At 54.6% G+C, this 17,605-nt stretch overlaps 3 protein-coding genes across 3 annotated transcripts; 2 read left to right on the forward strand and 1 right to left on the reverse strand.

The window, feature by feature from the left end:
• The first annotated feature begins 600 nt into the window (after positions 1-600).
• PINLYP (phospholipase A2 inhibitor and LY6/PLAUR domain containing) lies at positions 601-3,554 on the forward strand. Its single transcript, XM_049787306.1, has 5 exons — positions 601-670; positions 1,433-1,549; positions 2,425-2,577; positions 2,910-3,053; positions 3,403-3,554. The coding sequence occupies exons 1-5, from the start codon at positions 601-603 to the stop codon at positions 3,552-3,554; spliced, it is 636 nt and encodes a 211-aa protein (XP_049643263.1).
• A 6,825-nt stretch (positions 3,555-10,379) lies between these two features.
• IRGQ (immunity related GTPase Q) lies at positions 10,380-14,114 on the reverse strand. Its single transcript, XM_049787263.1, has 3 exons — positions 13,979-14,114; positions 12,785-13,328; positions 10,380-11,833 (listed from the first exon to the last, which is right to left on the reverse strand). The coding sequence occupies exons 2-3, from the start codon at positions 13,312-13,314 to the stop codon at positions 10,540-10,542; spliced, it is 1,824 nt and encodes a 607-aa protein (XP_049643220.1). The 5' UTR covers positions 13,315-13,328; positions 13,979-14,114; the 3' UTR covers positions 10,380-10,539.
• A 510-nt stretch (positions 14,115-14,624) lies between these two features.
• ZNF576 (zinc finger protein 576) lies at positions 14,625-17,177 on the forward strand. The gene is made up of 3 exons (XM_049787310.1): positions 14,625-14,726; positions 14,933-15,061; positions 16,545-17,177. Exons 2-3 carry the CDS (start codon positions 14,974-14,976, stop codon positions 16,937-16,939), a joined length of 483 nt encoding a protein of 160 aa, XP_049643267.1. The 5' UTR covers positions 14,625-14,726; positions 14,933-14,973; the 3' UTR covers positions 16,940-17,177.
• Positions 17,178-17,605: the final 428 nt, after the last annotated feature.

Below are 17,605 nucleotides of genomic sequence, written 5' to 3' on the forward strand. Positions count from 1 at the left end.
ATCTTGTCTCCTGTCATACCTGTTCCTGGCAGGTGACAGGCACCCCTCTGTTGTTTCCCTGTGAAACCCTAGGGTGCAGCTCCAGGCAAAAATCAGAGCTGGAGTCAGCCCGCACACAGAATAGGGAACAGCAGGTGCCAAGGAGGAAATGAGAGGAAGGGACACAGGGCACCCAGGCCCCCGCAGAACGAGCCTAGACGTGCTGGGCGATCCCAGGTAAGGCCCCACCCACGCTGGGCGCCTCCTTGGGATGAAAGAAGGGAATGGAGTGTTTAGTCCCTACAGCCGCTCACACCTACAGAGACTCAAATGACCTGACTCCTACCTTGGGCTTCCAGCCAAAGTAAAGGAGAGGGAATGGTGGTGGGAAGGTGAGGAAATGAGAGTGACGCTCTTGGGTCCTGTTAGCAGCCGGACAGACTCCTGGGGTCCTTGTAAAAGAGGAGGTCCCTGGTTCTGCCTTCCCCAGCCCAGAGCTGTAGGGGCTGGACCTGAGATCTTACCTCAGCTATTTCTCACCCCGGGGTGAAGGTGGATCCGGACCCGCCCTCCTCCATCTCCTATAAGGGCCAGCCCTGGGACTGCAGGATCGCATACACCATGAGGTCCTTCGAGAGACCAGGTGCCTTCCTGCTGGCCTGCACGCTGCTCTGCACCCTCCTGGGTCTGGGTGAGTGATCCGGCCCCAATCTGACATCCTCGGCAAAGTGAGGGACCCCTGAGCAAGGACAAGAAGGGGTGTCTCTAATCAGGGTGCAAAAGGAAGGGAGCCACCTGAGCAGGGAAGGAAGGGAAGGAAGGAAACGCTCAAGCGCTCATGCATGGATCCCTGAGCAAGGAGGAGGTTTGGCTTCTGAACAATCTGTTCTCCAGGCTGCAAGAAGACCCCGGGGTTCTAGAAAATCAACTGAGTGCATGACTAGAAAGGGACATCTTTATAAACAGAAAAACTGGGGAGAGGGGAGAATGCTGGAGACTGAAGGAGCTCCCTTCTCTCCCTTCATCCTTGGGGGTCCCTTCACTTTGCTCCTCCTCACCAGGACTGCAGATCTCCTCCTAGGGTGCCCCAACCTGGCCTAGACATGCCTCACCCCCTCAAGGAAGAGGGTCTCATGTCCCAGATCCTACTAGACTTGAGGCTACCCTGCAGTCCTTTTTCCAGGTCCCCTCCCTGTCTGTCCCCAAGCTCCCTCAGAGTCCCCCGCCTTGTAATTAGCCAAATGGGCTCCAAGGTGGCGTCACTGCCCGCCCTGGAAGCCGCTTTGCGGGCTTCCCATCGCATGCCAATGAGAGCTGCGGACAGATTCCGCCACCTCCACCGCCATCGAGGTCCACAGCCCTCCTCCCTGGGCTCCCAGGGCCAGGCCCCCACCTCCCTCTGGCCTCTCCACTTGGGGTCCGCAAGCAACCCCACCCCTCTCCTCCTGGGCAGGACGCCCGCTGAGCTGTGAGATGTGCCGGGGCTCCGGACCCACGTGCAGCGGGAAAGTGAAGACCTGCGAGGAGGGCAAGGATGCATGCGTGATCGTCGTCGGGGAGTCGAGCACAAGTAAGGGGCGGGACGGGGTTCTGGGTCGAGGAGACACGCCCCGGACGCGGACAAGCACCTCAAGGCGGAGGGGGCGTGGTCAAGACTACCAGAAGGACTTTCCAGGGGTTCAGAATGCAAAGACAAGGGTGTGTGTGTGTGTGTGTGTGTGTGTGTGTGTGTGTGTGTGTGTGTGTGTGTGTGTGTGTGTGTGTGTGTGTGTGTGTATGGAGAGATAGCACAGCCGTAGGGCCTTGGCCTTGCATGCGACTGACCCAGGATTGGACCTGGGTTCGATTCCCGGCATCCCATATGGTCCCCTGAGCCTGCCAGGAGGAGCCAGAAGTAACCCCTGAGCACCCCCCAAAAGACAAGGAGGTGGGGATGGGGTGAGCGCTATTAGAGAATTTCCTTTGGCTGTAGGCTGCTAGGAGAAAACGCAGGACAGGGGGAGAGGTGGGACTGGGAAATTGCACAAGAGAATTTCACAGGCCAGAGGTGGCAGGTGGAGAACCAAACCAGAAAAGGGCTGGGAGGGATAGGATGGAGAAGGGGATCCAGCCAGACTTTGAGGGGACAAGAGGGAGAAATGATGGGAAAGGATCCCCAGGACTGGAAGAGATACTTGCACCTGGGAGGGAGCCAGATGGCCACAGAGACTTGGAAAGGCATCTGAAACTCCTCGAAGACCCCGGTGGGGTGATCTGGAGAGGGGTGCTGAAGACTCTACTTCTGCTTTGGGGAACTAAGAGATTGCTGCAGGCTGAGCAGGGCCTGTGGCAGCTGAGATGTGGATGTGAGAGCTCTGGTTTGTAGGGCTAGGAGAGCTCGCTCTGGGCAGTTCTGGGGTGGGGAGGCCAGCCTGGGGCTGTTCATCCAACCCATGTCCCCCACAGAGGGCCACCATTCTGTGAACACCTACAAGGGCTGCATGAAGTTCAGCGACTGTGCCCCAGGCTTTGTGTCCACCACCATGGGCCCCAAGGACTACATGGTGTCCAACACGCACTGCTGCCAGGGTGACGGCTGCAACCAGGGCACCATAACCCGTAAGTGTCTGCTCTGTTCGGCTGCAGGAGACAACCAATTCCAGGTTGGAGGTTCGATGCAGTGCTGCTCAGGCCCTGCAGTGCCAGGGAATCACCTGTGCCACCCCAGAGGGGCTCAGGAGGCCGTCAAGGCCACACACCTCATATTGCTGGGTGGACCATGTGGTGCCGGGGCTGGAGCCAGGTTGAACACGGGTTGGGCTGTCCTATCCCCAGGCCCCTAGAACTCAGCATCTTGTCTATGCTGAGCCTGTGTGCCCTACCTGGGGTGATGAGATCTGCGAAGGATCAAAACCATTCCCTACCCGTCCCGCCACCTCCTCACTCCCCAGCTCCCCAGAACAATCGGACTAAGAACGGCCTACAGTGTCCTGCGTGCATCCAGCCCTTCCACGAGACTTGCCCAGGGACCCAGGCGGCCAGTTGTGTGGGCCAGGAAACTCACTGCGTTTACTTCGCTGGCAACGTGCATGCTGGTGAGGGACACTTGGGGCTCTGGAGGCAAGGTGGGGGCCAGTGGGCTAAGGGCTTCCAGGTTCTGGGGGGAAGCAGTGATCCCAGAGAACAGAGTCAGGGGCCTGAGCTATATATATATAACACAGGGGAGGGAGTTTGCCTTGCATACAGTCAATCAGGTTCAATCCCTGTCATCCCTTATGGCCCCCTGAGTCTGCCAGTAATTTCTGAGCACAGAGCCAGAATAACCTCTCAGCACTGCTAGGAGTGACCCAAAAACAAACAAAAACAATGGAGAATGGAGTCAGGGGTCAAGACTGAGGAAGGGGTGGTGGGGACCCTGACCCCAGTCTGAAACCTTCATTCCAGGTATCATCAGAACCAAATTTGCCACTCGGGGCTGTGCCACAGAGAGCGCCTGCAACTCCAAGCCCGGGGCACAGGTCCCATCTGCCTCTTACCTCTACTACCTTCGTCGTGCAGACTGCCAGCCTGCTGCCCCGGCCCCCCAGCAGGGCTGAGTGAAGAGCTGGAAGAGGTGGTTGGAGGTTGCCGCATGTACTCAGTCTGCAACTCCCCAAGTGCTTAAAAAGAAATTAAATGGATTAATAGAGCAAGCCTGTGTCCGTACTTCTCCCGAAGGGGTGACTGGCTGCCAAAGCCCCTGGGCTCAATGCTGCCACAGCACACCTAGGAAACTGAGTTCTTCCCCCAACATTTGCAGATGAGTGCACAAAGGAACAGAATGTGCTATTAGCAATAGTGCAGCTGAGAGGACTTTTTCATGGGTCGGCCAAACCGAGTTCAAGACCAGGCATTCCGTATGGTCCACTGAGCTGACGAGTAACCCCCTGAGCGCCATCATATGTGGCCCCCCAAAAGTGTTATTAATGACTTTAGTAAAACAGCTAGAGAGGGCCATACTCCAGAGGCCATCATCACCTCTTCTCTTAGAGACCTTGATTTTCATGTCTGCAAATTGGAAATAATAAGAATTTTAATTTCATAAGACTATCATAGTTAAATAAGAGGGGGGAAATCACTTTTCACAGTGTCTGGCACATTCAAGACTATTCTTAAAAAAACTGTCAAAAATAATTTAATAGGGGCTGAAGAGAGAGCATGGAGGTAGGGCATTTGCTTTGCATGCAGAAGTTTGGTGGTTCAAATCTCAGCATCACATATGGTCCCCCGAACCTGCCAGGAGCGATTTCTGAGCACAGAGCCAGGAGTAACCCCTGAGCGCTGCCGGGTGTGACCCAAAAAAAAAATTTAATAAAAGCACTGAATCTAAGTAAACAGTAATCATAGTAATAGCTGCTATTTACTGAGTGGCTATTAACTGATAGGAGTAAACGCTGGCATCACTCCGGTAAACTCACTTGTGCTACAGTTACAAAAAAGATCCTAACCTTGATGTCTAACATCAACAATGTCAAGAACTAGAGAGATAGTAAGGTGGGTAGAGCACTTGCCTTGCATACAATCGATCCAAGTTTAATTCTTGGTATCTCAGTCAGTCTTCCAAACATACAAGGAGTGACTCCTGTGTGGAGAGCCAAAAGTAACCTCTGAGGACTGGAGAGATAGTACAGTGAGTTAGGAAGGCACTTGCCTAGCACACAGTCACCCAGGGTTCAATCCCCTGCATCTCATATAGTCACGAGTTCACCAGGAGTAATATCCGAGTGCAAATAGTAACAAGAGTAACTCCTGAGCACCATCAGGTGTGCCCACAAAAAAAAAAAAAAAAGTAACCCCTGTAGACCAAGTGTGGTCTACAACCAAAACAATAATGCTGTATTAGTCAGCTAATATGCATATATGCATTGATGCTGTGTAACAAACCCCTAACTAAAACTTAGAACAAGCAAAATTCTTCAAAAGTGTTTGCTTTGGGGCCGGAGATATAGCATGGAGGGAAGGCATTTGCCTTTCATGCAGAAGGTCATTGGTTCAAATTCCGGCATCCCATATGGTCCCCCGTGCCTGCCAGGAGCGATTTCTGAGCATAGAGCCAGGAGTAACCCCTGAGCACTGCCAGGTGTGACCCAAAAACTAAAAATCAAAAAAAAAAAAAGTATTTGCTTTGGATTGTACACTGGCTGGTTTAACTCCAGTTTATAGGAAAGATTGAAGTTCTCCACACTACTCCAGTCTCTAGGATCCTTCCTGGTAAATAATGTTCTCATTATTACAGAAGCACAGTCAAGTGCATCTCAGGACAGTGCTGAGGTCAGGTCTGCTGACATTCTACAGAGTAGAGGTAATTATGGCCAAAGTCAGTATCTATAGCAGAGAGGTAATTAATCTTCCACTCCAGGAGTGTGGGGAAAGGGGATGGCAGAGGAGTGAGTGGCATTTGCTGCACAAATCCCTATTCATAAAAGGGTGAAACTGAACCAGAGTAATAGTATAGCAGGTAGTGTTTACCTTGCATGAAGCCACATACATACCACATATGGTATGTAGCCCACTAAGAGTGATCCATGAGCAGAGCCAGGAGTAAGCTATAAATGGAGCATTTCTGGGTGTGCCAACAATAAAGGGGGGGCAACACCTCCTTCCCCTTGCCAACACCAGAACTTCTCATCAGAGACCAGCCACTACAGTGAGCATTGCTCATCTCTATGCTGAGGAAAGAGCTAGGAGAGTGTTGAGGGGTGACAAATTGTTGTGACCCAGAAGTGATTTGACACCACTCACTGGATGGAACTAAGTCCCTTGGCCCCACCAACCCCCTTTAGGCAAGAAGTATGCTCCGCCTAGAGTGCCACTATAGACTCTTTGAGGATTTTTATCATTCTATCTTCAAGGCGCCATGTGACAGGCGTATGAAATGCCAGAGATCAATCTGGGTTGGTCCAGGGTCAGCTGCTTGCAAAGCAGACACCCTACCCACTGTGCTATTGCTCTGGTTCTATTAATCTTACTCTTGTTTTCAGAACAAGGCTCAGGATGGTACAAGGACTGAGAAGCTAAAAAAGACACGACTTTGTCATCACTGGCTCATGCAGAGGGGGAAAGAGCTAGTTAAGAGAGGAAATGAGCTTGTGTTGGTCATCTTTTACCATCTTAACACACCCCGTGGAATTTAGTGGCATAGAACAATTGTCCCTTACACAGCAACTTGGTCTGGGTTCAGCAAGGTGCCTCTTCTGCTGGGTGGTGGTGTGTACAGCAGACAGACAACTGGGCAACTGTCTCAGAGGGTAGAGAGGCTGGATTGGAGGTCAAGATTTCCTGGGTCACATATCGTCACTCAGCAGCTTTCATCTTGATGTGGCATGAGTCCCCAGACTCCCATGAAATCCCAACACGTGAGTGCTTTCCAAGTCTTGTTTGACCTGCATTTGTATTTGTCTCATTTGCCACACAAATCATAAAACCAGGTCTAGAATCAGGATGAGAAAAGTCCATGGGCTCCACTCTACAGTGAAACAAATTGTAGGCTATAAATCGGCCAAGTTTGTGCTAGACCTAAGTTGACCCAAGCTCTCAAGTTATCAACTCCTTCCCTTTCATATCCCTTCCCTCAAGGGGCAAAACTGATTTTTTTGGAAGGCAGGAAGGAAACCACACCTGGTTATACTCAGGACTTAATCCTGGTTCTGCACTCGGATCATCCTAGTGGGGTTAGAGGAACCACGTGAGGTATTCAGCCTCACACAAGGCAAGTACCTTACCCCTGAACTCTCTCCAGCCCCCTGAAAAATTCTCATACAGACCAATGCTCCTTACTTTCTCTTCTCTCAGACCCAGAGGCTCGGGTAAAATCCCAGATATTTCTTTCCCTTCAAATCCCCCATGAATCAGACACACAAGACATTTTTATTCATGACTACATTTTTATTCATTCTGAAAAGCACCACAGACCAACCACACCCCTGATCTATCCTTAAGGGCTCCCAATCTGGTGGACAACTGGATCTCCAGCACCCACCAGAAATGTAATAAACTCAACTAAGATGGGAGGGTTGTCTCATCCCTTAATTTGGTGCCAGTTCTGCATTTGGTGATGGAAATCCCAAGATATATCACACAGGCTTAGATTCCTGTCTTCCATGAACATGCAACCTCAGGATCATACCAACAATCAGTGGTAACCAGCAAGACCCTATCCCTATTAGCAATCCACACCACCTGAAACCCAACATTCAAGCCCAATGAAAGGCGCGCGTACGTGTGTGTGTGTGTGTGTGTGTGTGAGAGAGAGAGAGAGAGAGAGAGAGAGAGAGAGAGAGAGAGAGAGAGAGAGAGAGAGAGAGAGAGATGGGGGCTCCCAGAATCTGCTCCTGGCAACACTCAGCCAACCACGCTGGTGAGATTGCTCCCTGGGGCCATGACTGCATTACTGCTCAGGCTCCATGGTGCTGAGGACCACCAAGGCCAGACTGGGCATTATCAAGGGGCCTGCAGTGCCTGGGATCAAACTTGACTCTTTGCACATGCAAGGCATGCATTTCTGAGCTATCTCCATGGTCCCCCCAAAGGCAAACTTCACAAGGCCATTGACTTCATGGATCCAAGGTTTGGAACTCAAGTTTTGCATGATGGAGCCCCAATACTTCAGGGTGCTGTGAACACAAGGCTAGGAATGGCCCCTAACACCAATGGCTAAAAATAAAGGGAACCACTCCAAAAAGCAGTCATGATAAGAAACCCACTCTGTGTCAACCTCATTAGTCAACCACCAGAAGAACATACAAAATTGGGCCTTGCTTTCATATTCTGTCTCTGCCATGATTTTCATCAGCATCTGTGAATGAGAATACAGGTCACATACCCTGTATGTGATTCTCAAGAACACTGTGCCATGGATGCCAGAGGCTGAATGATTTACAAGAGGCCACTTCCAAAGTCTCTGGGACCATCAGACCCTAGGGAGACAGGAATCAAATTTCTCGTGATAATGGACGTGCAGCCAGGAGACAGCATTTAAAATCACATTGTCCTTAAAAATTGACACTCAGGGACCGGAACGATAGCACAGCAAGAAGCCGTTCGCCTTGCATGTGGCTGATCCAGGTTCAATCCCTGGCATCCCATATGGTCCCCAAGTCTGCCAAGAGTGATTTCTGAGCGCAGAGCCAGGAATAACCCCTGAACACTGCCGAGTGTGGCCCCCACAAAATTTGATACTCAGGAAGGGGGAGAGAGAGAGAGCACAAGCACACTCAACGGACTGAATGCATTCTTGGTAGAAGAGGCCCAGGGGCAATCTGGGGGCTATGAGCTTCCTAAATGTGCAATTTTTGAGAGGGGTGTGTGTATGTTTGGGTCATACCCAGTGGTGCTTAAGGACCATTTCTGGCTCAGCACTCACATTATGGGACCATATAGGATGCCAGGGATTGAATACAGGTGAGCTGTGCACAAGGCAAATGTCCAGCCAGCTGTATTATCTCTCTGGCCCCCAAATTGAGTCTTTAGGTTTCTTGTCCAGCCCTTTCATCTCATGAGAAAATAAGGCACTGGTCCAAGTCCCCAGGCTGAAAACAGAGGTGTTTTCACCCATGAAATGCTTTTTCGGTCCTATCTCGTGGTAGAAGGCTGCGGAAAACCCAAGGCATCTCCAGCCTTAGTTCCGCCCCTGTATCTAAGCAACAAGTATCTGAGCACTGAGCAAGGCCTGTTATTGCCAGCAGAGATCAGCAGGAAAGGGGCTAAGAGCAGCTCAACTGGTGGATAAATAAATAAATAAATAAATAAGTTCATTTCCACAGTAATAATAACCATTACCAAGGACAGCACTGGGTGGGGAGGGATAAAGGGGTGTGAGGGCAGGATGGTTAGGGCAGGTGTGGGGCGAGGGAGTGGCTTTGGGCGAAGATCTGATTAGAACAAGGTGGAGTTAGTCGGGAAAGACCTGGGAGCTGACAGGCCAGATGGAAGGAGCATGTGTCAAGGTCTGGAGGCAGCCCTGCAGGGGATGCCAGGCAAGCATCACACGGGCTGGTCAGGAAAGAGGGAATGAGGCAGGAACAAGTCGAGGCCAGAGCTGGGCCATGGGCCTTGCTGAGGGCTGCTGGACCCCAATCACTCCTACTCCCCGCCTCCCCGCTCTGGGTGTTATTCCCCCACTGCATCCCACTCCACGAGTTGATTTATATCAGTTGGAGGCTGCCTGGGTCCAGCTTCCTGTTTTTTTAGAGAACCGTTCTGGGTGTGTGACTTCTCTAACAGCTTGAAAACCGAGCTGCAAAGACTAAGGTTCTGTGCCCATGAGCCTGGAACACGGTGTCCTGCCATTCTGTGGGTGCTCCCAGCCACACATCCCATACCCCAGGATGCAGAGGAGACTAGAAGGAGACAGCTCAGAAACATCTGGATTCTCCAGCCGACCCAAGCCAGGAAGGGCTGAGGTTTAATAAGGAGCAAAGAAATCAAGACCAGGGGCCGGAGAGATAGCATGGAGGTGAGGCGTTTGCCTTTCATGCAAAAGGTCATTGGTTCGAATCTCGGCGTCCCATATGGTCCCCCGAGCCTGCCAGGAGCGATTTCTGAGCATAGAGCCAGGAGTAACCCCTGAGCGCTGCCGCGTAAAATCAAGACCAAGTGACAACTAGAAAGCCTTCAAAGAGGGGTCAGTCCTGACCCATTCCACTCTCCCAGAGCCCGGAATCACCCAGCACCAACAAAGCACTGGTAGTTACAGATCCTTCCTGTCCAACTCAGGGAACAAGGAGAGGGGTTTGCAGGAGACACCCCCAAGGTAACCATTCTCCCCACATCTGGTACCCAGGCTTCTAGAAACCAATAATGAACAGCCCTCGACTCCGAAAGTGACCAGCTGGTCTACCAGATCTTTTCCCCTATCCAAACTCTCTAGAAACAAGCATCCCCAAGTTTGCGGGATCCCCAAAGTCTGAGATTCCCCCCTCCAGAACCCCCCAACAATCCCTGGATATGCAAAGTCCTCTGGGAGGTCAAGAGTCAAGAATCTCAGGAGATGGAGACACTATGTTCCTCTACAAGTCCGAGAATGTCTGCCACACTCCCCTACACGGCCAAGAAATGTCCGCTTCGGGAGATCCAACTTCAGCTTCTTTAGGCCAGAGCAACAATACAGCAGGTAGGACATTTGTTTTGCTCAAAGTCGAGCCAGGTTCAATTTCTGGCATCCCATATGATCCCAGGAGCACCGCCAGGAGTAACCCTGAGCATCGCTGGGGGAGAGGGTGGCCCCAAAACACCAAACCAAATTAAAAAACAATCAACCAGCTCCCTTAAGACAGTACGTCTGTGTGTCACACCCCAGAAAAATCGGAAGTCCTGACCCCCAGACTCCAGCGTCCCTTTGAATAGAGGAGCCTAGAAATTCCCACATCAACCATTTACCTAAAGCCGCACTTGCCCCGACCACCCCAGCTAGCAGCTCAGAATTCCCTGTATCCTAGGCCTGGACCCCTCAAATTCCCCTCCCTCTACTGCAAGCTTAGAGTTCTCAGACTTGACAGGGCCCAACAGCTAGGACGCTAGGCACCGGGGTACCGGTCCCACTGCTCACTGGGGGGGCCCCAGCACAGCCTCGGCATCGGCCAGCATCTCCTCTAGTGCCTGCAACAGGACACCATGTGCAGCTCGGTAGCCCAGGCCACCTGTGGCCGCCGCACCCCCGGCAGGCCAGAGAAAGGAGAGGGCGCCCAGTGCCGCACCCCCCGCAGTGCCCTCACCCGCCCAGGCACCCAGCCGTGCCTCGACTTCTGCTCGTGTCACTGGGCCTGGAAAGTGAGTGCGCTCGGCCAAGGAACCAGGGGCCAGGCCCAGTGCACTTTCCCGTCGGGCCAGCGCCCCGGGTTCGAGTCCCAGTGCCCGGCGCCACTCGGCCAGCTGACCCCGCAGGAGAGCCACGTCGCATGCCCATCCCAGGCCGGGGACTGGGGCAGCCGCTGCTGCTAGGCTGGCCAGGAGAGCCGGCCGCCAAGCCCCGGCCCGCAGTGCCGCTGCCTTTTTTCGGGCGGCACAGGGAGAAGCGGGGGGCAGTGCCAGGAGCAATGCCCCGGCCTGAGCTGGTGGGAGCACACGCTGCAACCACTCGCAGAGCCCAGGGAGCCCACCGGGTCTCAGGGGGAACACGGGCGGCAGGGTTTCCTCCAGCACCTCCCAGGCCTCGTCTTCTGGGCTCAAGGCTGTCGTGCATTCGGTATCCCCACTGTCTGATTCCTTCGTGGGGACATGCACCTGCTGCCAGCTCCCGTCGCCTGCTTTCGGTGACTCTAGGCCCTGGACCTCCCTGACTTCTCCACCAACTCTCTCTGGTTGCCCTGAATCTGCCTTCTCTAAACTCTGGCTAAGCTTCTCCTTCTGCTCTTCTTCAGGGGACTCTGGATCCTCACCCTGGCCGTCAGTTCGCACGCAGGCCAACGGTGCATCCGGCTGCACCAAAGGTCGGACCGACGCCCAGTCCTTCTCAGTGGGGGCCTCCGGAGTGACCAAGATGAGGGCGTCATAGTGGCTTGGGTGGGAGACAGTGGCTGTGTCCCCGGGGCTGAGCGGCACAGCCCAGAACACCACATTTGGGCGCTCTGGGGCCGGGTGCGAAGTGGGTACCGCAAACTCCGAAGCTGGCCCTGGCCCAGGGTTGTTGAGCTCTAAGCCCAATAATTCGTCCAGCACTAGGTTCACACCGGCAGCGCCGGCCAGGGCCACGTCGAGCCGCGCGCTGCCCAGTCGTTCCAGGCCGGCACGAACCCATGACAGTGCTGCCTCCAGGCCGCCAGTCTCGAAGGCCTCTCGAACGGCTTCCAGTTCTGCAGCGCCCAGCACCTCAAAGCCATCCTGAGCTGGTGGCAGGAGTCTGTGGAGGGGGATAAGAAGTGCAAGATAAGGGGCCAGAGCCATGGCTCAGCGTTAGGGCATTTGCCTTACACACATCTGACCTAGGACAGGTCGCAGTTCGATCCCCGGAGTCTCATATGGACCTCCAAGCCAGGGACGATTTCTGAGCCAGGAGCAACCCCTGACCATCATCGGGTGTGCCCCCCCCCAAAAAAAAACAAAAAAAAGAAGTGCAAGATCAGGGAGCAGAGAAGGGTTAAGCCCTGGAGAGATGGGCAAAGAAACCATAAACAGGACTGCACCAGTGACATGGGTGGGACATTCTGAATAAATTTTTTTGGGGGGAGAGACACCTAGCGGTGCTCAGGGGTTATTCCTGGCAGGCTCGGGGGACCATATGGGATACCGAGAATCGAACCTGGGCTTGTGCTAGATTGGCTACATACAAGGCAAATGTGCTACCACTGTGCTATCACTCTGGCCCCCCATTCTGAATAATATTTGCAACAAGGAGCCAGAAAGAACTGATCTGATAGCACAGCTAATAGAAACCAGAGCTTTCAGGGCTGGAGAGATAGCATGGAGGTAGGGTGTTTGCCTTACATGCAGAAGGACAGTGGTTCGAATTCCCGACATCCCATATGGTCCCCAGCACCTGATAGGAACAAAGAAACCAGAGCTTTCAAAGAAACCAGAGCTTTCGAGAATAAAAGCCAAGAGCACAAGCAGAGATGAGGTGAGGGGTTGACTTGAGGGTAGGTTTCCAGCCAGGCCTTAAAAGCAGCAGTCCCTGGGCCAAAGAGATAGCATGGAGATAAGGCATTTGCCTTGCATGCAGAAGGACGGTGGTTTGAATCCCGGCATCCCATATGATCCCCCAGCCTGCCAGGAGTGACCCCCCCCAAAAAAAAAGCAGCAGCCCCAGCACACAGCTGGGTGTGCCCCCACCCCCCTAAAACTTCTCACTCACCTCTGCAGCGCCTCTGCCCGGCTCCGCAGCGCCGCCCCAAGGCGTTCCAGTTCCTCGCAGTTCTCTTGACCACCACGGTCAGGAGGCAGCACGAAGAGGGCGGCCCCTTCCAGCCCCGCCTTGGCCAGTAGGGTCGCTGTCTGTTCCCGGGCCTGGGGTTCATTTTGAGCATCTCCAGGACGGAGATTCCGCACCGCCAGCAGCGGGGTGCCCCGTGCCAGGGCCACCCGGGCTGCTTCTTCCAGCTCGGGGCCTAGAGGCTCTGCGTGAGTCTCGGGCCCGGGCAGCACCAGCACCAACACGTCGGCCTCGGCGGCCCAGGGTCCGGGCTTGGCAGGCGGGCAGCTCAGCTCGCCCAGGAAGAGCCCCGGGCCAGCGGCTCGCAGGCTGGGGATCCTGGACTCGGGCGGCCCCTCGGGGATGTCGATGGTTTCCACGCCCTTGTCGCACAGGGCAGCGATGAGGGAAGACTTTCCCGAGCCCGGAGGCCCCAGGAACAAGGCGGTCACGTCCCCCCGCGGTGGAGGCATGCTGCAAAGCAAGGCTGGGGAGCAAGAGATGAGGGTTAGGGGGTGTCTGGCCTTTTAATGCCCTCGCCTGTCTCCTCCTCCTCTTTGCATGGACTGAGAAATTTGGGGTTCGAGTCCTAGTCCCCAGGGATCAAGGCAATTCTTCCCTTATTTTTCATTTTTTGGGTTTTTGGGTCCCACCCAGAGGCGCTCAGGGGTTCCTCCTGGCTCTACAATCAGAAATCGCTCCTGGCAGGCTCAAGGGGAGAACCATCTGGGATGCCGGGATTCGAACCCCCGTCCTTCTGCAAGGCAAACGCCCTCCCTCCCTCCAGGCTCTCTCAAATCCTTGGGCTCACACTTCTCCCTGTCTCCTCCTTCCCTTTGCCTGGACTGAGAAATCGGGGTCTGGGTCCTAGTCCCCAGGGATCAAGGAAATTCCCTTTCTGCCCCCCCAAAAAACCCACCACCAACAACAACCCAAAAACCTCCCAAATCGAACTTCTTCCTGCCTCCTCCTTCCCTTTGCAAGGACTGAGAAATCCGGGGTCCGGGTCCTAGTCCCCAGGGATCAAGGCAATTCTTTTTCTGCCCCCACCCCCAAAGAAATCAAAACTCGAACCTCCGGGGCCCTGCTCCCCCAGGGCATAGATGACCCCCACTCCCTTCCTCCTTTCCAATTCACCAACCGAAGCAAACAGCCAGACGACGTGCAGCCAGCCACCAAGGCCGGCCTTGGAGTCCCAGGCACCGAAGAAGCCGAAGAAGACACTAGAACTGGGTTTGGGGGGGGTCGATCTGGCACGTTCCAGGGGCTCTACCCTGACGTCACTCCCTCCAGGAGAGAGGTGTGTCTTGAGGGGACCCAGCCCTTTCGAGGCGCATGCGCAGAGCGTGGGCTGTGTTAAGAGGTCGCGGCGCCTGCGCACTGAGGGGGACGCGCTTGCGCACTAGTTAGCCCCGAGCGGCTCGGACGTCATCACTACGCGCCGCGGCGCAGAGCGGCCCATCCCCTCTCGTTGTACGGAGGACCGGGCTGGCGCGACGCTGTCACTGCCGTACGGCATTCGGGGATCGTGTGGCCTTGGGGAAGCAGCCCAGCGGGGTCTTGGAAAGAGCGCGGAAGAACCCCCGGGGACCTCGAGTCTCGGTGGTGTTGGCTCCTGCACCCCGCCTGCCTGGCCGACCCCCGCGATCGGGACCACAGCGCTCGGCCAGGGCCCTTCCCCTACCCTCCGACGGCCTTGGGAAGGAGCCCAGGGCTTTGGGCCTGGGGGCACTCCGGGACCCCGCGGCCCAAAGCTCAGGGGAGCCTGAGGACCACTCTGCCTCCTCCGGACCCCGGAGAGAGCCAAGATTAAGCTGCTGTCAAAGATCAAGGCCCTCTGCGCACTGGATTGTAGGTGGCCCCAAGTCCTAGGTGAGGCCTACAGGTGAGAGGCCTCCCCTGGGGTGTCACCGTGCACTGGAGACCCAGCTGGAGGGAGGCCCGAAGCGCCAGGAAGGAAGTCACCCCATCTTGGTGTTATCTCCCAGGGAGGGCCGGTGCTTAGGAGATCCTTGACCAGAGGTCGCAGGATTCGCGGGGCCCGTACAAGCCGGCCCCCAAGAAGCGACATAATTCCATTTGCTTCATCAGGGCAGCTCCTCCTCTCGTGACCCGAAGGGGTTCTAGTCACCATGGAGGACCCACAGCCAGAGGAGACGGTGGAGGAACAGGTTTCAGCCAAGGAAAGGAGTCCCCGCAGTCCCGGCGGCCGCGGCCTCTGTGAGTACCGCAGGCCCCAGGGTGAGAGCGGGCAGGAGCTGTGCATCAAGGGCTTCCACAGCATTTCCCGGGGATCCTGGGCGCTGCTGCAGGAAAGTGCTCCAGATTTAGGACCCCGGAGCTGCACAGCCACTCCGGTTCTAAACCTTTTAAGGCTCAGATCTCCCCGTTTTAATCTAGCCCACCTAAGACCGACTGGAGTTCTGGGGGAGGATCTTCCAGAGAAGCTAGAGGTAGATTAGATGGTCAGTGATTGCCAGGAGGGAATCCTAAGAATTGGCTCCCAGCTCAGCTCTGTCTCTTTTCAGTCTTGATTTCCCAATCACAAGAGATGACCACTACCTGTCTACCCGGCAGATATGCCACAGAGACGAAAGCCCAGTTGTATAAAAAGCAGTTTGACACGGAGGCCAGTCCGTTGAGAGCTGACCATGTGCTGACCATGGTCAGCTGACCATGGTCAGCCTCAGGCCCAAGAGCTCATCTTCCACCGCTTTAGCAGACACCTCTGAAATGATCTGACAGCGCTTCCAGGGGGTTGAGTGGACCTAAGAGCTAGAGTCACTGCCCCAAAGAGCACAGGGCACAGAGCTGAAGCTGAACAAGCTGGGTTTATTGCTCATTGGATTGAGAGGTGGGACACACTGGGGTACCTGGGCCGAGGGCAGGTGGGTGTCTTCTGCTTAGAAAAGCCTTGCTAGTAGGATTTGATGAGGGGATACTGGGGAAATCATTCAAGAAGGGTTTTGCGCTTGCATCGGAGGCTGCCTGGAAGTAAGGGCAGTTATAAAATACGAAGTTAGAAAAGGACAAGTATGGTTGGGAAGGCAGAGCTCCCCAACCCCCAGTTAGCCAGGACAGATGTGCAGTGATTTTTGGTGGTTTGTCAAAGTCTTGTGACTGCATATGATTACGGTGCTCATTTGCATCTAGGTTCATTCCCTTCATGGCCTGTAGAATTTGTGGGCTGAAGTTCTGGGAGGTTTTAGCAAATAAGTTCCAGGCTTCCCCCAGAGCCCAGCTAACAGATCCACCCCACATACAGCCCCACCTCAGCCTTGATTCTAGGCAGTGCTTCTTCATATCTGCTGTTTCACAAGTTCCATGGGAGTAGAGACACACTATTATCACCCCCACTTTCCAGCAGAGACTTGTCGCAGCCCGGGAAGCAAGACGTGAGGTTCGATTTCATGCAGCTCTGCCCCTCCCCCTGAAGCAGTGCTCCATAGTACCCTGGCTCTGAGGTTGGGGCTCCCTGGCTCAAAGCTTGACCCCTTTTCCATTTCCACCAAGTCTTGTGCCTAGGGGCACACAGCCTCACCTTTTGAGCACCGTTCCTCTCCTGCACCCACAGGCCGCATCACAGTTTGCCTGAATGTTATCCAAGTTGCCCAGCGCCTGGTACATAGTAAGCACAATACTGGGGCATGATAGGTCCGCCAGGCTGCTGCTGGCTCTCCTAACTACCCCCCCCATCCCTCAGGCCACCTGGGGGCCCTACAGTGCACCCACTGCCTCATCACCTTTGCCGATTCCAAGTTCCAGGAGCGCCACATGAAGCGGGAGCACCCAGCGGACTTCGTGGCCCAGAAGCTGCAGGGAACCCTCTTCATTTGCTTCACCTGCTTGCGCTCCTTCCCCTCATCTAAGGCGCTGATAGCCCACCAGCGTGGCCACAAGCCAGGCACCAGGCCCACCTACCCCTGTCCTGACTGTGGCAAGGTCTTCCGGCAGGCAGCCTCTCTGAGTCGGCACCGCCAAGTACATGAGACCCGTGCCCCTGCAGGGCCCTTTGCCTGCACTGAGTGTGGGCAAGACTTTGCCCAGGAAGCTGGGCTGCATCAGCACTACATTCGGCATGCCCGGGGGGAGCTTTGAGTGCGGGGGCGTGGGGGGGGCCTGACCTGTGGGGATGTGGAATGGAGGCCTAGGAGGGATTTCACTTTGTACAGGGCTCCAGAGAAATGATAGGCCCTGAGGACCAGCGATGTGCTTACAGAGCTTCTGGTTTTTGTTTTGTTTGAGCGCACAGAGGCCTGTGGAGAAATAGTGAAATCAGATGGTAAGATCTTTGACTTGAAAATATTACTTGTAATTGACTTTTTCCCCCATTAAATTGTTTGAACTCACGCTAGCAGCAGATTCACCTTTAAGTTTCTCCTAGATGGGTGTGTTCAGGCCGTTGAACAATTTGCCTGGGTTGGCACAGGCCAGGGAAGAGGTGGTACTGGTCCATGATGCCACCACCTGAGTCCTGGATATGAAACAACCTTGAGGCCAAAGTGAAGTGGAGAGCAGGGTCTGAATCACATGGGAGTTGTGACTTCATCCAACATCTCCTTTGCACCAGCTGTTCCTACTAAAGGAGGGTCCACAGCATGAGTCCCCTCAAATTGTCTGTTTAAGGAGGCCAGAGATAGTCCAATGGGTAAGGCATTTGCCTTTCATGTGGCCAACCTGGGTTCAATCTCTGGCACCCCATATGGTGCCCAAAGCCCACCAGATGTGATGCCTGAGCCTAAAACCACGAGAAACCACTGAGCA

This window comes from Suncus etruscus, chromosome 14, assembly GCF_024139225.1.
Source record: "Suncus etruscus isolate mSunEtr1 chromosome 14, mSunEtr1.pri.cur, whole genome shotgun sequence".
NCBI lineage: Eukaryota > Metazoa > Chordata > Mammalia > Eulipotyphla > Soricidae > Suncus > Suncus etruscus.